The sequence below is a fragment of the Lissotriton vulgaris genome, chromosome 4_1 (assembly GCF_964263255.1).
Source record: "Lissotriton vulgaris chromosome 4_1, aLisVul1.2, whole genome shotgun sequence".
NCBI classification, from domain to species: domain Eukaryota; kingdom Metazoa; phylum Chordata; class Amphibia; order Caudata; family Salamandridae; genus Lissotriton; species Lissotriton vulgaris.
Genome location: NC_141691.1, coordinates 662,300,583 through 662,322,510, shown reverse-complemented (window position 1 = coordinate 662,322,510; position 21,928 = coordinate 662,300,583). Strand labels below are relative to the sequence as shown.

The 21,928-nt window shown below is 43.8% G+C and overlaps 1 protein-coding gene across 2 annotated transcripts in view; it reads right to left on the bottom strand.

Annotated features, from left to right (window-relative positions):
- Nucleotides 1-21,928, bottom strand: part of LOC147722405 (thread biopolymer filament subunit gamma-like) — a 52,370-nt gene that overhangs the window by 15,373 nt on the left and 15,069 nt on the right. For both annotated transcript variants that reach the window (XM_086964924.1, XM_086964925.1), the window contains 4 exons: nt 20,679-20,804; nt 8,585-8,805; nt 6,770-6,816; nt 902-937 (listed from right to left, as the gene is read on the bottom strand). In XM_086964924.1, the coding sequence (XP_086821050.1) occupies nt 902-937; nt 6,770-6,816; nt 8,585-8,805; nt 20,679-20,804 (430 nt within the window). The remainder of the gene's footprint in view (nt 1-901; nt 938-6,769; nt 6,817-8,584; nt 8,806-20,678; nt 20,805-21,928) is intronic.

Below are 21,928 nucleotides of genomic sequence, written 5' to 3'. Positions count from 1 at the left end.
CCAATAGTATTTAATGTAGTAGTCACTGTTTACGTTTCAGGTGGCTAACATGGTGCTATGGCGGCTGATCACACAATACTGCACAAACGTCAGCTAACTGCACGCCATTTACACGGAACTATGTTCACAGTATGTCACTGGGCAGTTCTACTACTTCCCTGAAACTTTGGAACTTTGGCTGAGGGATGCATGATTTGGTATCATGTAACTTATAGCCTTGTGTTACAGACACATCCTTGGCCTGTCTTGCTTATAAGGCGTTTGTTTCCTTGATGATTTAATTTTTTGCTGCTAATGTCCCCCTGCTTGTGCTGCGTTTGTTTCCACAACCATTCACAGTGCGCCTCACTGGGGATAGCTGGTAAATAGTCCACCTTACATGTTCACAAATTTAAATTCACTGCAGTGATTGTAGTAAATTATTATTTCTGTCCTTAACGTCGACTGTTTCCTTGAAGGTTCAAACAGTAGAGAAGGTGTTGCATTTTCAACCTTTTATACCTTAACAAAATATTTCCTCAAGCTTCCAAAAGTTTGAGAAGTTCAACAAGTATTCAAAATATGATATCCTCGATAGTTCAGAGTTTGTCCAAATCGATGTGCAGAGGAGTATTCAAAATATCTCTGTAACATGGACACAGACAAAAAGTAATCACGAACACCACATACCGTGAGATACAGTGGTCGAGGAAAGGCCGACATTCTGCATTTTAGGAGGATGAAGTAGAAAGCATGAAATAGGTTGTGTGGGTGACAGGAAAATGGGATGGAGGGGTGGGAATCCTGAACAAATTTGCCAAGTTCTATCTTTCACAAATATTTTACAAAAAGCCTATATAAAATTCTAATTTCATGCTCAGTGCATTTTACAAGAAACATTCAGAGTAGCTGGGGTACTTACATGAGCTGTCAAGTAGTTTCTTAAATCCACCTTCAGCTGAAAATACAGCAGAATAAAGGTTAGCTTATTTCTGAGGAATGAGTACAGACATTTTTTAACTTCAGTGTACCATGTTAGTTTATAGATAGATACAGAGCGAAGTCTGCTTTTGTAACACCAGACACAGACAATGTTCAATGGGCAAATATAAATACTAAACACCTCTGTGCATACATAACTCATCTTTCTCCTATGCATTATTCTGAGTTACACATGACCAGGGATGAGGAATCTGATTGTCTTTAGCAAGGGGTACCAATTATAGACCTCTCTGCAGGAAGGTTTATCTAGTGACAGTCACCACAGCTTCTGAAATGTGACTGATTTAGTTATTTATTACATTTTTAGAGAGTGGAGTCTTTCTACAAGATGGCGGTTCATTGTGCACCACAACAAAAACCATCACGAAGGAAAAAATTGACACAGCAATAAAATGTTAACCCGTTTGCTGCTTCGAACGTTCCGCGCCAGTGCAGAGCTTTCTATTAAGTGGGTGGGGCCGCGTCGGCCAACGGACCTGCGCAGCACTACGGAGGTAGTGCTCGTGACGGCCATTGGCCGACACCCGCAGCGAATGGGTTAAAGAAATGTAACAGAACTAGACTGAGAAACGTTCAAAAACGTATTGAGGTCCTTTTCAAAGATGAAAAAGTTAGGACCAAGTCAGAAAATGGGAAGAGGGGATTTCCAGTGCTTATGTGCTTATTGTAAATTTGTGATTTGCTAACAAGAAGAAGATTAAGGTGGTTGAGAGAATGATTGTAAGTCGTGCAAGCTCCTGTCCCGGCTCCTACTGAGAAGTTTATCTGCCCGATCAGAGTTGTAAAAAACATAATAGCTATATAGGGGAGACAGGAAAGTGTGAATTCAAGGAGGGTGTCTAGCAGCAACCAATACAAAGATGTAAGGATGGACACTATGCCTTCACTTTTCCATGCACACATTCACTCAGCTACCTATGCTAATCAATGCAGCCTAGCAACAGCCCCACAATTCCAGTACTGAAATTCACACATAGCTATACCAATGCATGTGAAATTTTAATTGTGGAACTCCCTTCTCTTCTGGTACTGAGAACCACACAGAACTCATCCATATTACAATGGCCGAGTTGGGCATTTGTGGGTTGGTACATCAATGACTAGAGTCCTTCTTGTCAGGGCGATCCCAAAGGGTCCAACTGGACCAGCAGGTTTCAAACATTGGTGCACTCACCTGTGGCGTCCCCCAGGGCTCAGCATTGTCCGCTCTCCTTTTTAACATCTACCTCCAGCCACTAGTGGCCGCTCTGGTCCGCATGGACTACCAAGTCTTCAACTACGCGGACAACACACAACTAATCTTCCAGACTGATAACTGCCCTCAAGACCACGCCTGTGTGCAAAACATACTTAGACACACTGTGAACTGGATGACAGCCAGTACGTTGAAAATCAACCCTGATAAAACTGAGGTCCTGTTCATCCCCTCCAAAAACAATCCCTGGAACAACCTCTTCTGGCCACAAGAGCTGGGCACTACCCCAATCCCAGTTCCGGTCGTAAAAATCTTGGGCATCAAGATTGATACTAACCTCTAAATGGCAAATCAAGTCTTGGCCGTGGTCGGAACCTGTACACGCTTAATGAGACAGCTACGGAGACTGGCCCCCCTCCTGCCATTTTCCACACTACAGAAGGTAGTGTCGTCTATGATCTTGTCCAGACTGGACTACAGTAATGCCTTATTTATCGGTCTCCCTGAGAAACTTATCAGCAAGCTACAGGTGACCATGAATGACGCAGCTGGGTTAATTTTCAGGCTTCCCAGATGGGCCCACGCGACCCCCCTGTTTCAGCAGCTGCACTTGCTCCCCATGAAACAGAGAAAAAAATTCAAGGGTTTCTTCATCGCTCATAAAGCTGTGCATGGCCAGGCCCCAGCCTATATCAAGGAGCGCCTAGGGAACTATGTGCTGGGTCGTACACTTCGATCGTCCAAGGCAGGCCTTCTGTCCCACCCACGGTTTAAAACCGCATCTAAAGGCGGCAGAGCATTCTCTGTCTTAATTCCTCAACTTTGGAATCTACTGCCTGAGAGTCTCTGCAAAGAACCCGCACTCCTCCCCTTCAGGAAGCAACTCAAGACTCTCCTGTTTAGGGAGGCTCTGGGCACAGCCTGATAACTCTTCCAAGCATTGTAGTTGTGATTCCTGATGGAGTTTGGCCACTCTCTCAAATCGCTAAGAGACCTGCTGGTGATTATGCGCTCTACAAATGTCAGTTAACATAACAATGTTATTGTAGCCTCTACCAACGTCCTTCAAACATCTGTGGCACTTGTGGTACTGCTTGGAGCTTTGCATCTGCTGTATCAAATCCTTATAAAGACTGCTGTGTGTATATGAAATCACTTGAACATGTATGTGTGCTTTTCTTGTAAGTTCTCCTCTACGTTAACACTTAGGGCCCGATGTAGGTACCAAATACCGGTCGGAAACGGCCGATTTCGGCCGTTTCCGACCGGTATTTGGCCTACTGAGATGTAGGGGACTTTTTTTGTCCGATTCGGTATTTTACCGATTCGGTAAAATTACCGAATCGCAAAAATACCGAATCGGTAATTTTACCGATTTTTTTAATTTGGGATGTAGGTGGGACTACTTTCAGTCCCACAGGCCCTTCAGATTCGGTATTTTAACACCCAATCCAATTGGGTGTTAAAATACCGAATCCAGGTGTGCATGCACATGTGTGCATGCACACCTATGCCATGTGACAGACAGACATGCCCTTAGGGCATGTCTTTGTGCCACATGGCTCACATGCCTTTTTTTGGGGTGCTGGGGGGTGTCAAAGTGACACCCCCTGCACCCTTGCACAAATCGGTAATTACCGAATCGGTAATTACCGATTCGGTAATGCCCATTGATTCCTATGGGCTTCAAGGCCCATAGGAAGCAATGGAGGATACCGAATCGGTATTTACAGAATCGGTAAATACCGAATCTTACAGATTCGGTATTTACCGAATCTGAAATACCTACATCTCCCCCCCTCTAATTTACCACTTCATAAATACTGATTCGGTATGATTCGGTATTTATGAAGTGGTAAATGTAGATTTACCTACATCGGGCCCTTAGTAATTTCCAGGTAACTTACCAGTATAGTTAGTAATTCCAAAATTCACTCTTTCTTGTCACAGCCTGATTCGGTGAGGTATGTTCACTCCTGGGAGACAGGCACCCAGCTAGCCTCTGACCTGGCACCATGTGACTTTTAATAAGGGTCACCTCCTACATGACTTCCACTGTTGGTTACCGAAGTAATAGGCTGTACCAGAGGCAATAATGGGGATGAGCATGCATACTGCAATGAGTCTTAGACAGAGCCAAGATGAAAATACCCTTTCTGCAAGGAAATCTGACCATAGGTTTCAAATGTCCCAATGGGGGGGGCTGTCTCAAATACTGTGTTATCTGCACTATTCATATGGACACAATCCAACAGGAAGAAAACAGGTACTAAGACGCATCATGGCCTCCATCAAATCCAAACTTAAACCTAGGTAGCAACAAACTCAGTAAACTTACAACACTTGATAACCCAAAGTGGGCCATTGGCAAACGCTACCCAAGGCAACACACAGAACATGGCACGTTTGGACAAAGAGGACATAAATGCCACTGGCCTGGCAGGGCTTGTCAGTGTCAATCAGCTGGAATCTACCAAATCATAGAAGGAAAAGCACGATGCACTCCAACCCGGCGACAAGGACTATCTCTCAAATGCATGTTCTTAATCCTTCAGCTTGTTTGAGCTTTAAGACAGAAAACATGCACAACAACACCAAGAACGATAAGGATCTGTTCTATCAAGGACAGCAGCATATTCCCTCAACTGTGTACAACACCAGAGAATGAACTAAGACAATAGAATAAAACCCTAAATCATGTGTACAGAGTATGTGTCCCTGTATTTGTCCCTGCGGTATCCCCTTCTCTTTCCCGCCTTCATTACCTGTCTACTTCCCCAGCTCCTACCCCCTCCCCTGAATCTTTCCCCTTGTCTGCTTTTCCCTGTACGTATTTGTGCTTATTGTTTATCCTGACCTTACAAGTAACTATGTTGCCATGCTCTAATAACTGTAACCTTTGTAATAATGTAACCTGTAACTATGATCTGATGCTCATGTAGAGCGCTCGGATACCTCCGGGTCTAGCGAGCGCTATATAAAACCTTTAAAATAAATAAATAAAATAAACTAGGTAATGCCTCCACTGCTGTTGTCCCTCTACATGTGCTGGGGCAGATTCCTGGCTGGAGGGTTTGGCCTGCCGTTAATGGCAACTCAGGTGCAGCATGGATGACCAGCACCACCACAGCATGGGTCGTGCAGCAATGGGCATATCACCAAACGTGGCACTTATCAGCCTCTTTCCTTTGGCATTTGTACCATTCATAAAACACATAAAGGTCTCAAGGTGGACGCCATCCTGGTATAAGGTACTTGCCCACCGGAGATGTGGCTACAACTTGTAAGTCTGCCATTTTGAGGGATAAATGGTTGTTGAGCGAGGAGAAGGTAGGTTGAAGCAGTGCCTTCAGGCAGCTAGAGGTGTCGCAATTGCATGGAGGTGCACAAATAACTAAGCCTGGTGTTACTTCACAATGAGTGCAGCAGTGTGCAGAACAACTGTGATCTCAAAGAGGAATTACTTTGTTGACTAATTACCAACCCAAAAAGGAAAAACAAAGTATGTACACAGTCACGAAATGCAGTGGCTGACCTAAAAGATGAAGGACCCCTCAAAGAAGCAATGAATGAAATGAAGAAGGCTTACACAACAAAAAAGAATTAATGAAGTGGTATGACCCATAGCTCTTCCCTGTAAATTGTTGTATTGATATGAGCTCTGGCGGACTAGACAGCTAATGTTGTTTGTAGATAGAGCTAAAAAGGTGTCATATGAGACCCGTGCACAGGCATAAGCCTTGTAAGCCAGGGTCTGCCCCAAGATATAGAACTAAAGGACATATTTACAAGCCCTTCATGCCACCAGAGCTTCACTTTTTATGATGCTACGGTGGCATAACGGCATTCCCCATATTTACAAGGTGGCGCTAAACACCTTAACGTAGCTTAACGCCACCTTGTAAATATGCCCCTTTCCGCCGAAGTCTTCTATGGCAAATGGGCATGCAATGGGTTTGGCAGTGGGCATTCCACTGCAACAACCATAGCTTTTTTGACACTGCCCTAGATTTACACGTTTGGGGCAGCGCCACCAAATAAGGCCAGGGTATACAAGGTCTTAGAATGGCGAAACGAGGAGAAATTATTAATTTCTTCAAATTTTTTGCACTTTTTATGTGTGCTGAAGAGTAAATCGTCCTTATTGATTGTTTATTTGCAGGAAGGTGTCCCTTCCTGCACATAAACAATCGCGCCTGAGGTGCAAGCACCCTTGCAACATGGCAGCAGGGTGGCTGTGCTGGCGATAGGCAGCTTTTTTAGCACAGAGGTGCATCTTATTCTTGTGAATATGGTACATCCCCGTTGGAGCGCGTCATTGCCAAATTTGGCATAACACCACGCTCCAACATTGTTTTGTAAATATGCCCCTAGGTTCGAGGAAATGGTTCTTATGGTTTTTTTTCATACATATTTGTTGGCAGAGTAGTAGACCAAGTGAATCTAAGGAGACACATCATTTATTAAGACCTGTAATGTGGTAAGAGGAAACGGATGACAATTCGTAAAATCCACATTCCATGAAAATGTTAACATATTTTACATTTGATAATACGCACTTAACACTTAGTAGAAACTTGTCTCTCAACTTACAGGTGAAGGAGTAGCGGGCTCCAGATAGTGCCTCAACTTCAGGAAATCTGTAATAGAGTTTATCAATTGAACAAATTGATTTTGTTTTCTGATAACATAGGCCAACAGCACCCTATTTGTCTGACGATGTTTTTTAACCTGTGACCCATTGCAAACATGCATTTTCATTTGCTAGCACATGTACTGGGTGTGTGCAGTTAATATTCGAGCAGCAATCTCACGAGAACATCCCAAAAATAAAAACAAAATGTATTCATATGAGAAAGCACTCATCTGCGTTTTACTACAGTTATTTATCGAATCAGAAGTATAATAAATATGTCGATAGATAATTGAATAGGTCAGTGAAACTACATCCAAAAGACGGAGATCCCAAAAAATGAACTGTGCCTCCACCATCCCATTGCAAGTTGAATCGGGGTGGGTGAGCAACGAGGAGACAAAGGTAAGAGAGTATCTCATGCATACAGAGGTGGAAAAAAACACCTCATCAGCAAATTCCTTTATTCGGATATTTCCCTAACCATAAAAGAGGGCATCAAACATACAATTAAAATACAAGTACAATCATAAACTAGTCACTGAGTATAGTTAAAACAAAGGACAATTCATGGTAATTTTACAGAAGAAAAGTCAATGGGCAAAGTGCTCATGTGCCAAAGTGCATACAATGTAAAAGACCTATTTAAGACATAAGTGTCTGACAGGAGCTACGCAAGTTCTGCCTTAGGGAAACAATGTGCATATAGTAATAATACCTGAAGGAATTTGCAGGGAAAGAATTGGGACAGAGGCGATACCATGTGTTAATCCCAATCCTGAAGACTATTTCTGCCTATTACTTCCCACTACCAGCCTGGAAAATTCAGAATCAGGTGCAAAATGTGTGGGGTGACAGTAATTCCCTTTGGTGTTTTTGAGCTTTATTTTTTTCACTCAAACGTATACGACTATTGAATTGTTTTAATGTGTAAAAATATTTTTGGGCCAGCTGAATTCTATCTGCATATTTAATGATGATTGTATGGTCAGATATAACCCCCAGGAGTAAGGATTTGCAAAACTATGACAAAACCAAAAATTAACGAAGCTAAAAGGCTGCAGTGAACAAAATATCTTTAAACAGAACTGTTAAATCACTGAGTTATATAGAACAACAAATGTCCATCAACAAGTTCCAGACACTCCACTATGAGATACGCCACTAGGTTATAACTCACAGAGATTAAAGGGCAGTGCCTAATTTGTAAAACAAAAAAAGTGCAGGGCACAAAGTTTATCATGGGAAGCCTTCTACAGGCGCTGCCAAAGGGCAAGGTGTCTAAATATGAAAGAGGGCTAAATTTGCTTCGGCTTCATGCCTACACTTCCTATCTCCTCCCCTCTCTCTTGCAGGTTTTTTTAAATCTCTTTTTTCTGTCTTTGTCAGTGTATTCCGATTTTCTCTAACTTCTTACTTCTTTCACATTTTCTCTCTCTTGCCCGTATGATGAGGAATAAGTCTTGGCAGCAAAAATATGATATCCAGTGTTCACCACCTGATATCACCGGCACAAATTAAGCATTGATAAATTGCAAAATAGGTGCGTTTTTGCGAGGTTGATTTAAAGATCAATAGACACTTGGACTGGGTTAACAGTTCCATGTTTCCTTGAGCTTGGCGTCACTCTTATTTGAAGTGGAAACTGCACAGAACAAACCCTTTGGGTCCTTGTCACCAATGTCAGACCCATAAGCAGCAGGGCAGGGTCAGACTCAAGACAGTGGTATGAGAGCCTGATGAAAAACACAAACAGGTTAGGCTGGCCCACTTACTTCAGATCTCCTGCTTCCAAAAGTTTCCTGTAGTTCGAGATCTCCACGTCCAATGCTTGTTTGATGTCAAGCAGCTCCTGGTAGTTCATGATGACTTTGTGGAGCTCTGCTTTGCCAGATTCGATGGCGGCTTCGTAGCTGGAAATTTGGGCCTGTGCCTCTGCCACCCCCACAGTGACACTGGCTGACGCCTCTGCCAGCCTGCTCTCTAAGGCGTAGTTCTGTGGGACAGAAAGTGAGAAAACATAGAGGTAAAGAGGATTAAAAAGGTAATATAAAGGCTGAAATGAAGACAAATTAGATAATTAAATAAGACACAGAAAAATTGAAACCGAGAAAGGACAGGAGAATGAAGGGAGGAACAAAAAGAAGAAAGACAAAATATACCCACAAAAGGAAAATAATAAACAAAGAACGAAAGAATGCAAGCAAAAATGGGAAAGAAAGAAATCAGCAAAGAAAAAAAAAAGAATGTCAGAGGCGGCTGGTGAAATTTGGAAGTGGTGAAGTGCAAAACCAAACCATGAATTACCCGGGAGAGTGAGGTTAGAGAACTGGAACGCACATCTCACAAAGGATTTGAAGAGGTTGCCACTTGTGTCACATGAGAATTTGTTTCAAAAATTGGAATAAAATTGTGCATACTCCTGCACAATTTCTTTTATGAACTTATCAAAAATCGTTCACGTTTCTATTAATTTTTCAAAGTAAATCATTCTGATATAATTCTTTGTTTGCCAAATAAGACTGCCCTCCCTGGGAGTGCAAGCACCAGACAAGAGGGCCAAGGGTAAGCCTAGCTCCCACTTGTGTTTAAATTAGTTATCTTACCCCTTTGTACATGCATGTCACGATGACAGGCTGGCACACTGAAAATCATGCCAGCTGGTCAGATAGGCCAGAGCTGCTCAAAGTGTTAGTGATGTTGCTTAAAAGCGCCAGGTCAGATTAAAATTAGCTTCAGGTTGGTCCCAAAGGTTCAGGGCCAAAATATTACACAGATTACAGATAGTGACATCACAAGTCTTCTGATTTCCACATTCCCTACAAAAATGCACCGATCTGCCCGCGTACTCTTTTATTTTACAACAGTCACACAAATCAAAAAGGTCCTTAGTTAGATTTTTCAAAATTATACACTCAAACTAGGAAGCGACAGCAATAATACCCAGAAAACAGACAACATCCATAGATGCACAACTAAAAGTGCATTTCTTCAAGGGGGCCTGAGATGTGATGCTTAATTAAACTTTGCATATTATTTAAACAAGACAAGGGAACCCAGGGCGCAATATGCTAAGGACCATGGGTAGGTACTTAATTTTAAAGACAGTGGTCCTTAGACAAGGGAAGATTAAAGGAGAATGAATATAGACCAAATGGAACAATATTTTTAAGGAAGTGTCCAGCCGGACAATTTATTATCTTGATAGAAATAATCACAAAACAGTAAACAACAGAGTGTGATAGAAGCGGGACACCAGCCGATGTCCGACTAACACACTAAGGGAACACAAACAAAAGGGGAAGTAGTAGGCAATAACAGGTCATCTGGATATTGTAAATCATAAAGCAGATAATCCAAAACATACACATATGCATGAAATGTTTTTATCAACTATGCACTAAATGCATAGTTGATAAAAAAATGTCATGGTGTCCCGCTTCTATCACACTCTGGGCCATATGTAGGTGGCCAAATACCGATCGGTAACACCGAAAAAGGCTCATTTTCGGTGTTACCGACAAATATGTAGCCATGTGAGATGTAGGTAATACCGAATAGGATCGATAATAATGAATCGGTAAAAACCTTACGTCACCGAATCGGAATTACCGAAACAATGAGATCCGATTCGGTAGAAACGAATCGGTAAAACCCCCAAATATGCTATGTAGCAAACCCCGGTAATACCGAATTTGGCCAAAATCGGTGATAACGATTCGCTAATTACCACGTTTCTGGAGCATGTGGTAATCAGGAGGAGTCTATATAAACACACCCAAAATGCATCTGTATGACCACAACGGCAGGCCTCTATCTCATAGCAAGGCGCCTACGCCTGAGAGCAGCAGGAATGAGGATCTGGAGACGTGAGGAGCAGGTGTACAGAGTACGCATCACTCTGTTCCACTTGACAGACGCTGAAATACACGAGAGATACAGATTGCACCCAGACACCATCCTGGAGCTAATACGGGACCTAACACCCTATCTGGAGCATCAGACACCAAGGGCCCACGCAATCCCCCCCATGTCCAAGTACTCTGCTGCCTGCACCTGCTAGCATCAGGAAGTTTCCAGGGTGTGATAGCAGCAGTGGGTGGAGTATCACAGAGCTGCCTCTCCCGGATCTTCGACACCTTCCTAGACGCCATGATGGACAGAATGGAACATTACATATCCTTCCCCAGTACGCAGGTGGAGCTGCAGAGAACCAAGCTGGAGTTCTATCAACTTGCCCACTTCCCCCACGTGATCGGCTGCATCGATGGGACCCACATTCCCATCTGCCCACCTGCAGCAAGTGAATACATTTACAGGAACCGCAAATCCACCCACTCAATCAATGTGCAGGTGATCTGCAATGCCAAACACATTATCACAGACATTGTGGCCAAATACCCCGGGAGTACCCACGATGCTTACATCTTCAGGAACAGTGGCATACATACACGTCTGCTTGCTGGTGAATTTGCCGACGGATACATACTAGGTAAGTAAATGTCACACACCCTGATGTACACCCTGCCACAAGCTGTTGGTCACACCAATCAATGCCACTTACTTCTCTTCATAGGTGACAGCGCATATGCCCTCCGGCCGTATCTCCTCACACCATATCTGAACCCAACCACCCGAAGGGAGAGGAGATACAATGTGGCACATAGGAGCACACGCAACGTGGTGGAGCGCACTTTTGGTTTGCTCAAAAGCAGATTCCGTTGCCTCCACAAAACAGGAGGTGCGCGTCTGTACAGCCCCATCAAATGTTGCAAGATTATTGCTAATTGTGCAATGCTACACAATCTGGCCACGAAAAAAGGAACTGGAGTGGAACTAACTGAGTCAGAGGACGAAGACGAGGACAACCCTCAGCCAGAGCCCAGCGCGGCTGGTGCTGCAATTGAACATGATGGGAGACATAGACGGGCAGAGATAACATCACACTATTTCTGAGTGAGTAACGACACTGAGGCATTTCAAATTACATGTACAGGTGTTTATTTGGCACACCTACAGCATTCTGAGCAATGTCCAATTGGACATGGGTTACATCACCCATCACATGCATGTGGACAGCCAGAGTCCTTCACTTCTTGCGTCCCCGTGCTGCACGTGCATGTTCCCCATCCACACTGACTTGTGAGTTGGACCGTTCCTGTGCTGGGACAGTACGTCCACTACGCCTCCTGCACTCGGTGGGTGAGGGTGTGACGCTACCACGGCTGGAAGCCTCCTCACTGTCCCCCCCCTTCCATATTTGAGGCCTTAGCATTCTGCATGAGCTCTAGCACTGAGGTCATGGACACCATCCCCCTGGCCACATCCCTGCTGCAATGCGCCATCTCCTCCTGCATGGCGATGGACCGGCGACACATCAGTGATGTCGTACTGGCCAGCCGGTTCACCGACGTAGTATAGTCTTGGAGTCTCAGTCTCTGTCGGCGCATGCCAACACGGTCCTGCTCCAGCTGGCTGCACAGGTTGTCCACCGAGGTTGCTACCCTCTCCATCCCTGCAGACATATTCTCCCCCATGGCACTGATACCCTTCTCCATCTTGTGCATATGTCTGTTAATGTTTGCCACCTCCCTGTGTAACGACTTCATCTCCCTCCATTGCAGGCGCTGGACCTTCAGCATGTTGCCTTCCAGTCCAGCAAACACACTGCCACCCTGCTCAAATTCCACTGGACTGACCGGCCTTGCCCTGCGGCGTCGTGATGAGATGTTCGCACCCTCGGATGCTGAACCAGCCCGCTCCCTGTTGGATCTCTCTACGATAGGACTTTGTTGGCGCTGGCTGCCCTCCTCCTCCGAGGCCTCCATCTGCTGGAGGGTGATCACGGCATGCCTCCTGCCTGACTGTGGTTGTGGTGGTGGTGGTGATGGTGGTGGTGGTGGTGTAGGTGAACGTCGCAGTGGTGACTGAGTGAGAGGGGATTGCGGCCCTCCCTGGCGCTGTGGTGATGTCTGTGGTGGACGATTGGCTGGCTGCGATGGCGCAGAGCTGGTGTTCCCTGCAGCCATGCTGTCTTCATCGTGTTCACTCCCCTCTGGCCTGGCTGACCTGCCTCTGCTGCCCTCAGCTGCACTGCGAGATGACTCACCTGAAATGACACAAATGTAAATTTTCTCAATGCTCTGTCTGCAATGCCATTGCATTAAAGTACATGCCAACAGTGCACAGTGGTTATCCTGACCTGTCCAATTATGTTACCATGCTATTGTGTTAGCTGCCCTGACAGTCCTGATCATGATTTCACACTGACTACATCACCCAGTATGCATTGCAGGTAAGCAGTAAGACATGGTGTGGAGTGGGAGCACTTTTACCACTATGGGAGTTGGGGTTTGGGAGGGGTTTGGGCAGCATGCTGGGCATGCTTCTTACCTTGTTTTCTAGCTGCTCTGGCGGAGCTGTCTGCGTCTCCTATGCCACTCACACTCTCCCGCTGGATGGTGGACTCCACCATCTGTTCCAGTGGTGTTGGTACTGGGGCTCGATTTTTTCCTCCTCCAGTTTTCCCTGCCAGCCTATGTCTCTCTGCCATCCTCTGTTTTGCAGTTTTTCTGAGGTCGTACCACCTCTTTCTGATGTCCTCTATGGTGCGCAGGGTCACACCTATGGCATTGATTTTGTCCCGAATGCCACTCCATATTTGCCTCTTCTGTGCGTCTGGCACTTGGTGGGACTGGGCTCCAAACAGCTTGTGGTACTCTTGGGTGACTTCCTCAATCAGGATCTCAAGCTCCTTGTCGCTGAACTTGAGTTTTCTTTTTCTTTCACCTCCCTCCTTCTCCTTGTCCTGGCTTGCCATTGCAATGCTTGTTCTGTTGTTTTTCTCTATTCTTTTTCTGGTCTATGTTGCTGCTGCCTCCTCAGCTCTCCTGCCTGCCTGTCTGCCTCACAGTGAGCTCCAGGCCCTGTGCACCTGGCTGGGTGTGGCAACTTCCTGTTTGGGAAGTAAATGGGTGTATCAGGATTGGCTGATTCACCAAAACGCTGTTTTTCGAATTACCGATTCGGTATTTCCGATTTTGGGTGTGGATTCGGTAACATCGAATCGGTATTAGCCTTTCGGTATGCCTTTTTATTACCGATCTGGTCACAATCGGTATTTAATACCGATTAGGAACGAATCGGTAATGTTTAACGAATATTTACCTACATCACGTTTACCTCATTCTTAATACCGATTCGGTATGATTCGGTATTACGGAGTCGGTATTTGGAATTTACCTACATATGGCCCTCTGTTGTTTACTGTTTTGTGATTATTTCTATCAAGATAATAAATTGTCCGGCTGGACACTTCCTTAAAAATATAGTTCCATTTGGTCTATATTCATTCTCCTTTAATCTTCCCTTGTCTAAGGACCACTGTCTTTAAAATTAATTAAACTTTGCAGGCAACAGCATTCAAACGTCGTGTTACGCTTCGGAAATCTATTTCCATTTTCTCTTCCCTAGTCTCTGGCTCTTCTTTGCTCTAGTTTATTTTCATCCCTTGGTCTTTTTGTTAGTCTCAATCCTAATCTCATCTTTCTGCTCTTCCATATATTTCTTCGGTGCCCTCACTCATTGTCACTGTAGGTGGTATTTCGTTCACTCCTCTGATGACTTCAATGTTAATGGTCTGGAAGTAATCCCTTCAACTTTGGTCTCCATCGCCTAACCCCTCTTTGCATCCAGGGTTGACCTATTAAAAATCCCTTTATGTAAACACTTGGAACGGTGTCTGCTGCCTAGGAGGACCACTGCCGCCAATGTCTTGACCTTTTGTGTGGCTGCCGAATGTATTCGTTGGGCCTGATTCACAAAGGTAAACTTACACATTTGTATAAATTTACCTTTTTTTGGTATTCATGAACTACGAGTTATTTGTAAGTTTATACTGTGGAGACTCTGCAGTCGTAAACTTACCATTAACTTGCAGTTTTTTAATACAAAAAAAAGAGTCAACCTACACAAAGGTGTAAGTTTAACTTTGTGAATATGGCCCAGATTGTTGTAGTCTTGCTTCAGGGCTGGAGACATTCTCCATAATGACCTGAAGGAGGTGGTAACCCTACTACTGCTGCTCACTTTGTAATGCTCTACCTGGGACTCACGGGACTTTTCATCTTGTGCTGATTCTTAGAGATCAACGCAATTCAAACCACAAAAGTCACAGTAAAATACAACACAGTTAATATATTAACAATAGATTTTTTTAAAGTGCATAATAAAAACAGCACACATGATACATTAACAATAAATTAAAAACATGATCCCAAAACTCAGTACCCACCCCCAATGGTTGCACCACTTTTGTGACTTAGACATGAAGCAAAATGTGAGTACATATAAAGAAAGTCACGCAAGAGTTGGTTTGCATCACATTGCGTGGCTTTGTAATGAAATATAATGCTAAGCAGTGGCTTGTGCTGCATTGTATTACATTTCATTCTGGGAGGCGTTCCATGGGTCAAACATGGGTAATCACCACCCATGAATTTAATGCAATCCCAGATTTTCAAAAGTTTGCAAACCTAGGGTTGCGTGGAATCACAAAGCCTACTAGAGGATGGCGTAACAAGGAGAAAAATCTTTTTTCTCCTGATTATTTCCTCTTTCTATGTGTGCTGCATTATGCATTATCATGAATACGGCGTTCCAGCGGACCAACTCTTCACACTGCAACATCGATTGCTGCGGTGATCATCAACATGAAGCACCAGCCATGACCATTCGTGACGCAAACAGAATCTTCGCACTACAGCATGGACTGTCTACAGTTCCTGGTCTGCCCTTTGCGCTACATCGACGTCCAACGGCAATGCTCGTCCTGCTCCTCACAGCACCTTCCACTGCAAATGGAGCTCTGAGTGCCAGACTACGAGGGTAACTTTTTCAGCGGTTCCTGTATCTGACCCATGCTCGATTGTATTTGGCCTAAACTTGTGACTTTCTGCTAGTCTCACAGGACCGGATAGCCACGAGTGGAGTTTTGTGCCTTTTGGGGCTATTTTCACCAAATCTTTAAAATTTCATTTTACCGGTTCTATTAAATGGATTTTTGTCGTTTTGCTATCAAATTATTTATTAGGATTTACTAAATTTTTCTAAAATTGGTGTGGGATTTTTCTTGGGTTGTGCTTTCACTTCATTACTGTTTGAAGTGCTTCATAAATACTTTACACAGGGTGACTGCTTTATGCAGAGGGTTGAGACAGGTTCATTTGGGGTTTGCTTATGACTTCAACTTGACAAGGATAGTGGTTGCTACTTCAGTAGGGTTTCACCCCCTAAACCACTAACCCAATTTGTTACACTACCACGGATCCTCTTCCCCCACCCATCTAGTAAGGGTGACAGCACAATCAGGGAAATACACGCAGAGCAGTTTGCAGGCAGCAGACTTCCTCTGTCACCTCTGCTAGGGCTCAGGCTGTTTGTGCACAAACAGGATGCAGTGTAAGCACTCCAGCAATGGCACACTATCTCAGCACAGTGTGGGAACCTGAGAGCTAGTGTCTGCACAACAGGACATCACAACTTGTGCTGCTACATTTCGCATACTGCAATGCTAAACTCTGTGGAGAAGTGTGGCTCAATGGTTAGAGCAGGCAGACCTCGATGTAGAGCTCTGGCCAGGGTTCGATTCCTGCCTCGGCGGGTCTCGGGCTCATTAATTCCCCTGACCGGATATTCTCGCCTCAGTGCCTATTCTGATCATGGGTCCCACACTGCAACTCTGGGCAATAGCTTGCTTATTCTCCACAACGGCCCCCACAACGCGAGGGATGCCTGGTCTGCACCATGGAGGTGCCCAGGAGTGGACACTTCACAGGGAAAACCAGGAAGGGTTCCCTTGTGGTATTTGTACAGCTGGGTAGCTGTGCGCTATACAAGTACAAAAACATTTACAATAACATTTAAACTCCCTGCCGGCAGCCTCTCCTGCCTGTAAAACCATCATTACCCAACTCGTCACAGGGTGGAGGAGACCAGAGATGCTTGTTGACCGCAACCTACCTTGTGACGAGTTGCGAAAGGGTGGGATGTCATTAGGGCTCCAGAAAGGGAAACCAAGTGATTGACATTTAACTCCTGGCACTTAGGCCTGACTCAATGAGGCTAACTTTGCCGATGAGGGTGATCATCAATAGCTCAGGATGCTATGGTTTGCAAGGCTAACGATGACACGGTGCTCAGGTCTATGAGATTTTAGGCTGACACTATCTCACAAACAGCTGGTTTGCTTGTGAAGAGACTATGTTCACAGTGTGGCCTTCTACCCCTGTATGACAATGCAGGCTGCAGCTAGGTGGTGTGCAGGCTCATATTAGCATCTTTTTAACATTTGATTATTATTTTGTTAAATAGAAAAGTAAGCAAGGTGGAGCCGAGACACCCACATTGACCAATCGTCACTCAGAAAATCTACACATAATGATAAAAGGGAGAAATATAAAATGTGAGTTTAAACCAACTCCCCAATTGATAGGATCCTGATTACAGAGAAGAACACAAATCATTTTAAAGTGTAATTGGCTATGCCCTGATCATGATCTTAGATAATGAAGAAACCATATAAAACATATTTTGTAATCCCTGAAAAGGTCAACGGGGTATGAAACCTTGATTTTCTATTAAAAAGATTGTGTCCTCCCTTGAATATTACGCAGGGCTTTTTCAAAGATGATCTCTGCCCACATTATGAACATGCAAATAAACTCTGACCAATAACACAGGAGTACCACAAATGTTTATATGTGTGTGCCTGTAGTATGTGAAGATAACAGCATATATATGTTTACCAAGAGTGTCTATGGTAAAAAAAAACTATCCTTTGAGATTGTTGCAGGGAAAACCACGAAATACATCCCACACACAAACAAGCATTGGCAAAACCAATAGGTATTGCCCGTGATCTCTGTACACAGATTTATTGGCTTTGCCATAGCTTTTTATTGCAGGTAGCCACTGTGCCTGCTCATGAAAGGTGGTCATCTTAGAATGTTTTTCTAAATCGTATGTAAAAGCATTACAAGAGGGCCTCCATTCATGTAACATGTGCACTCATGCGCACACACTGGTGGCTTCTAATAGTTAAAAAGCCATTTGTAAATAGACAGGCACCTATACACTAGCAGTAGGGAAAATGGACATTGGGAGGGGAATAATTCTAAATGAAAATCACAGGGTGGCAAAGGAGAGGGGGAGCAGGCAGAACAAGGAGAAAAATAGAGAGGGAACATAGTCCCTCAGGCTCAGCAATGCAAGGTCCTTATGTCAACAGTGAATGAATACAACTTATCCAAGCAAAACACGAGAAGACCAACAGCCTTATTCATGAAGGCTAAATCGGCTCGCAAAGGGCCGGATTCTGAGAATCCGGCCCTTTGCGAGTGCGATTTTTGCATTTGGGATTCAGCATCCCAAATGCAAAAATCGCTAATTGCGATGTCGCAAATGTGCGAGGAATTACATTTAAGGAATCTCTATTAGAGATTCCTTAAATGCAATTCAACATCCAATTTAAATTTGCGAATTCGCAATTTCTTGCCGCAATTTACCGCGAGGTCAGACCTCGCGGTAAATTGCGACAACTCAGAAAAATGCATTTAAATGCATTTTTCTGAGTTGCATGTTACACACACACATGTCCTTTGGACATGTGTGTGTGCAACACCTGTGTGAAATTTCATTTGAGGGGTGCTACAGGGTGTCCTGTGGACACCCCTGGCACCCTTCAAATCGCAATATTATTTGCGATTAGCTAATTGCTAATCGCAAATAGGGAATACTCCCCATTCATTCCTATGGGCCTTTTGGCCCATAGGAATGAATGGCGAGTTATTCCTTATTTGCGATTAGCAATTAGCTAATCGCAAATAAGGAATCAGTAGGAATCGCATTTTTTTATGCGATTCCTACATGATTACCGTTTTGTGAGTCCTTAATAGCGAATCGCTATGATTCGCTATTAGGGGCTCGCAAAACGGCCCCTTCATGAATAAGGCTGCAAATGCCTTTTAGGTGGGACAAAAACAAAAATAGTGAGGCAAGTCACTGAATCAGAAGAAGGGACCTAAGATAGACAAGAACACCATTGAATCATAGAAATCGGCTGGCCCAAAACCCACTCTAAGTCTACATTTGCTTCAATGGGACTGCTGTTAATAGACGGCTACAGCTATCTTCTATCTATTATGCTTTAAATAAGTCCCTAGTGTCAAGCTCTCCTAAAATAAAGGTTGAAAGATCTTCCTGTCCCTGATATCATGATGTCCTATTCTCCTCACACATCATAGAGTCATACTATCACTGCAAAACGCCTGTTTTAATGCCAGCTTCCATCATTTTTGTTGAGATGTTCATTATACCTCTGTTGTTACACCTCTGATGCCAGATGTCATCTGAAGGAAAACTCCCCCCAAATCCCTAATATTATGAATCAACCATACCAAATTCCTTGGGCTTGTGTCATAACTCCATCCCAAATCTCAGGTATCATTGCCCCCTCCCAAATTTCTGGTGCAGTGCCCCTCCCAAATACCTGGTGTTATGCACCTCAAAATGCCTGCTGTTATGCCCCAGCCCCACTAACTCTGTATGATATACAATAAAATTGAAATTCTTGGTGTCAAATCAATTCTTTGTAATGTTGTACCCCATATTCATTAGCATGTTTACAACTTCCAAAAGCGTCCAGGATGATCTGCCAGCAGTCACTGCACCAGCATATGTACTCCACCGGAGCGGCTAGCAACTTCAAAAATGGATGGAGGCGCAGCATGCAGTAAAAATCACTGATATTTTACTTTTCTACTCTCCCGATGACGGCGAGCAGGAAAGGAAAGTAGTTTAGTTCCTGCATGAGAATCCAACCAATACTAGACATGCTCTCAGGCTGTTTTCAGCATGAGAGCAGGTCCAGGATTGGTTGGCAACAAGCTAACCCAGCGCTCATTTTGAGGTTGGGGGCCTTTGCCTTCAATCCCTCAGGTGTTTTACAGGACTGGAATTGCAGGCTCTGAACTGCGCATGACAGATTGGCCGGCTGTAGTTATTTATTTATTTATTTGCGTGTTTGTAGAGCGCTTGAATAAACTCCCGAGGGAGTATCTCCGCGCTCAGGGTCTCAACGCACTTGTGCTAGGCTGAGCCCACACCCACAGGGCTGCAAAATCCTCAGCCTGGCAAAGTTCAGCTCAGGCAGCAAGATGCCTGGGCATTTAGCCCAGTACAGCTCCTGGCTGCCTGAGCTGAAGAAGAAGAGTGTCTGTCAAGCTGGTCTCTGCTTAGCCTGACAGACACTCTTCCTGTCTGGGCAAAAAGGTGGGGGGTAGAGTCCCTCCACCCATAAGGACAGTCTGTTGCTGGATATAAATGAATGTTTTCACAAAAGAGAAGACCCCACTAAGTTTCAGGGAACAGGGTACTGTCAACACTGTAACTCAAAGAAAAATCCCTGGACTACTCACGCTTTTCTCCACACTCTTGTCTCTCATACACCGATATCTTATGAGCAAAAACAATTTTTAGATATATAAATGAATAACATATCGGTATTTTTCTAAATCATTGAAAAGCATTGTGTACTAACATTTCTTCGAGGGAAGAACGTGTGTTAGTATGCTTGCTGAGTTTGTCAGCTCAGTAGACCAATGCAGTCACTCCAGTAATACGTGCTTGACCTATGGTTCCAGGTTCGAGTTCTGACCTGTCCACTCAACGCTTCATCCTTCCGCGATCTATAAAACGAGTACCACTGAGTTGGGTAAGAAGCACAGAGTTTTTCGCCCTTAAGGGGTGAACAGGTGCTAAACAAATATATGTGTTATGTTTATAATGGATTAAACACAAATGCCTTCTTACCATCGAGAGGAGTGAGTTTAGTTCCATGTTCAATGACTGAATCTCTTTAGTTGAAGATGTTATTTCTGCTTTGACTGCTGTTATCGATTCTGTGTTCTTTGCTGACTCACTCTGAATTTCTGACATCTAAAAAAAGGACACATAAAAGAGTTATCTGATTTTTTTTTCACAAGAGATATTACAAGTTTGTACTCTATATGACATACATTTTTCTATTATAACTTTATTTGTACCTTGGAGGGCAGTCACTATCACATTTAAATAAGCTATACATTAAGTATTAGAAAAACAAATGACCACCCAAATCTTTCCACATTTTCCCCTATCCTCCATCACACCACTTTTACCCTCATTCTTTTTCAGTATCTAGTTTTAGTTGGGTCAATAACAGGAACTACCGGGCGAATTGGGATTACAACTTTTGCAGGAAACTACAACTCTCGTGTTATTCACACAGATATCTCACGTCTTAAATGTGAAATGCGCAGTGAAAAAAAGGCCTTAAAATGAGGAATAATATGCTGGAACAGGCTCAGAAACACCAATCCCCGCAATTATTGCCATTTCGCAATATGTCCTGCACTCCATAAGTAATGAGATGTGCTATAGCCATAATTCCTAGTGCAGGAATACTGCTTAGGTGTGGCAAGTCAACTAGAATGAGGAGCTTTGTGCAATACATCCATTTTTTTCATGCAGTAAATTCATTTAACCCCTTCGATGCTGATGACGAGCTCAGCTCGTCATGAGGTACACCTCTCGTACACTCATGACGAGCTGAGCTCGTCATGAACAATGGGAATCAATCATTGTCAGCGCAAGGGGTAAATCTGCACCGCACTGATGTTATTAAGAAGAAAACGCTAAATCTGGGGATTCACTGGATGAATATCAACAGCCATGCTATATCTATGGTGGAGAAAATGCATCCAGTGTGTTGTCCACTGGATTTAAATTACAATTACATTATTTCCTATGGCATTTGTAATACGGCGGACAGGATATTCGTCACTTTTGTGATGGAGTATCTCGTATGTCCAAGTAATCAGGCACTAAGAATCTATTGATCACGAGTGGTCATTCCATGTATTTGAAACGTGGTCTATCACCATCTAGAAAAAAGGAACTGGCTTGCAAATACATTTTCAATTGCATCTTAATTTATTATTGACAGAAAGGCAAATTTCATAGCCAAATAAAATGTTTTCTCCGTGATAAAAGAAATAATTTTTCAGTCTCTGTACTACACC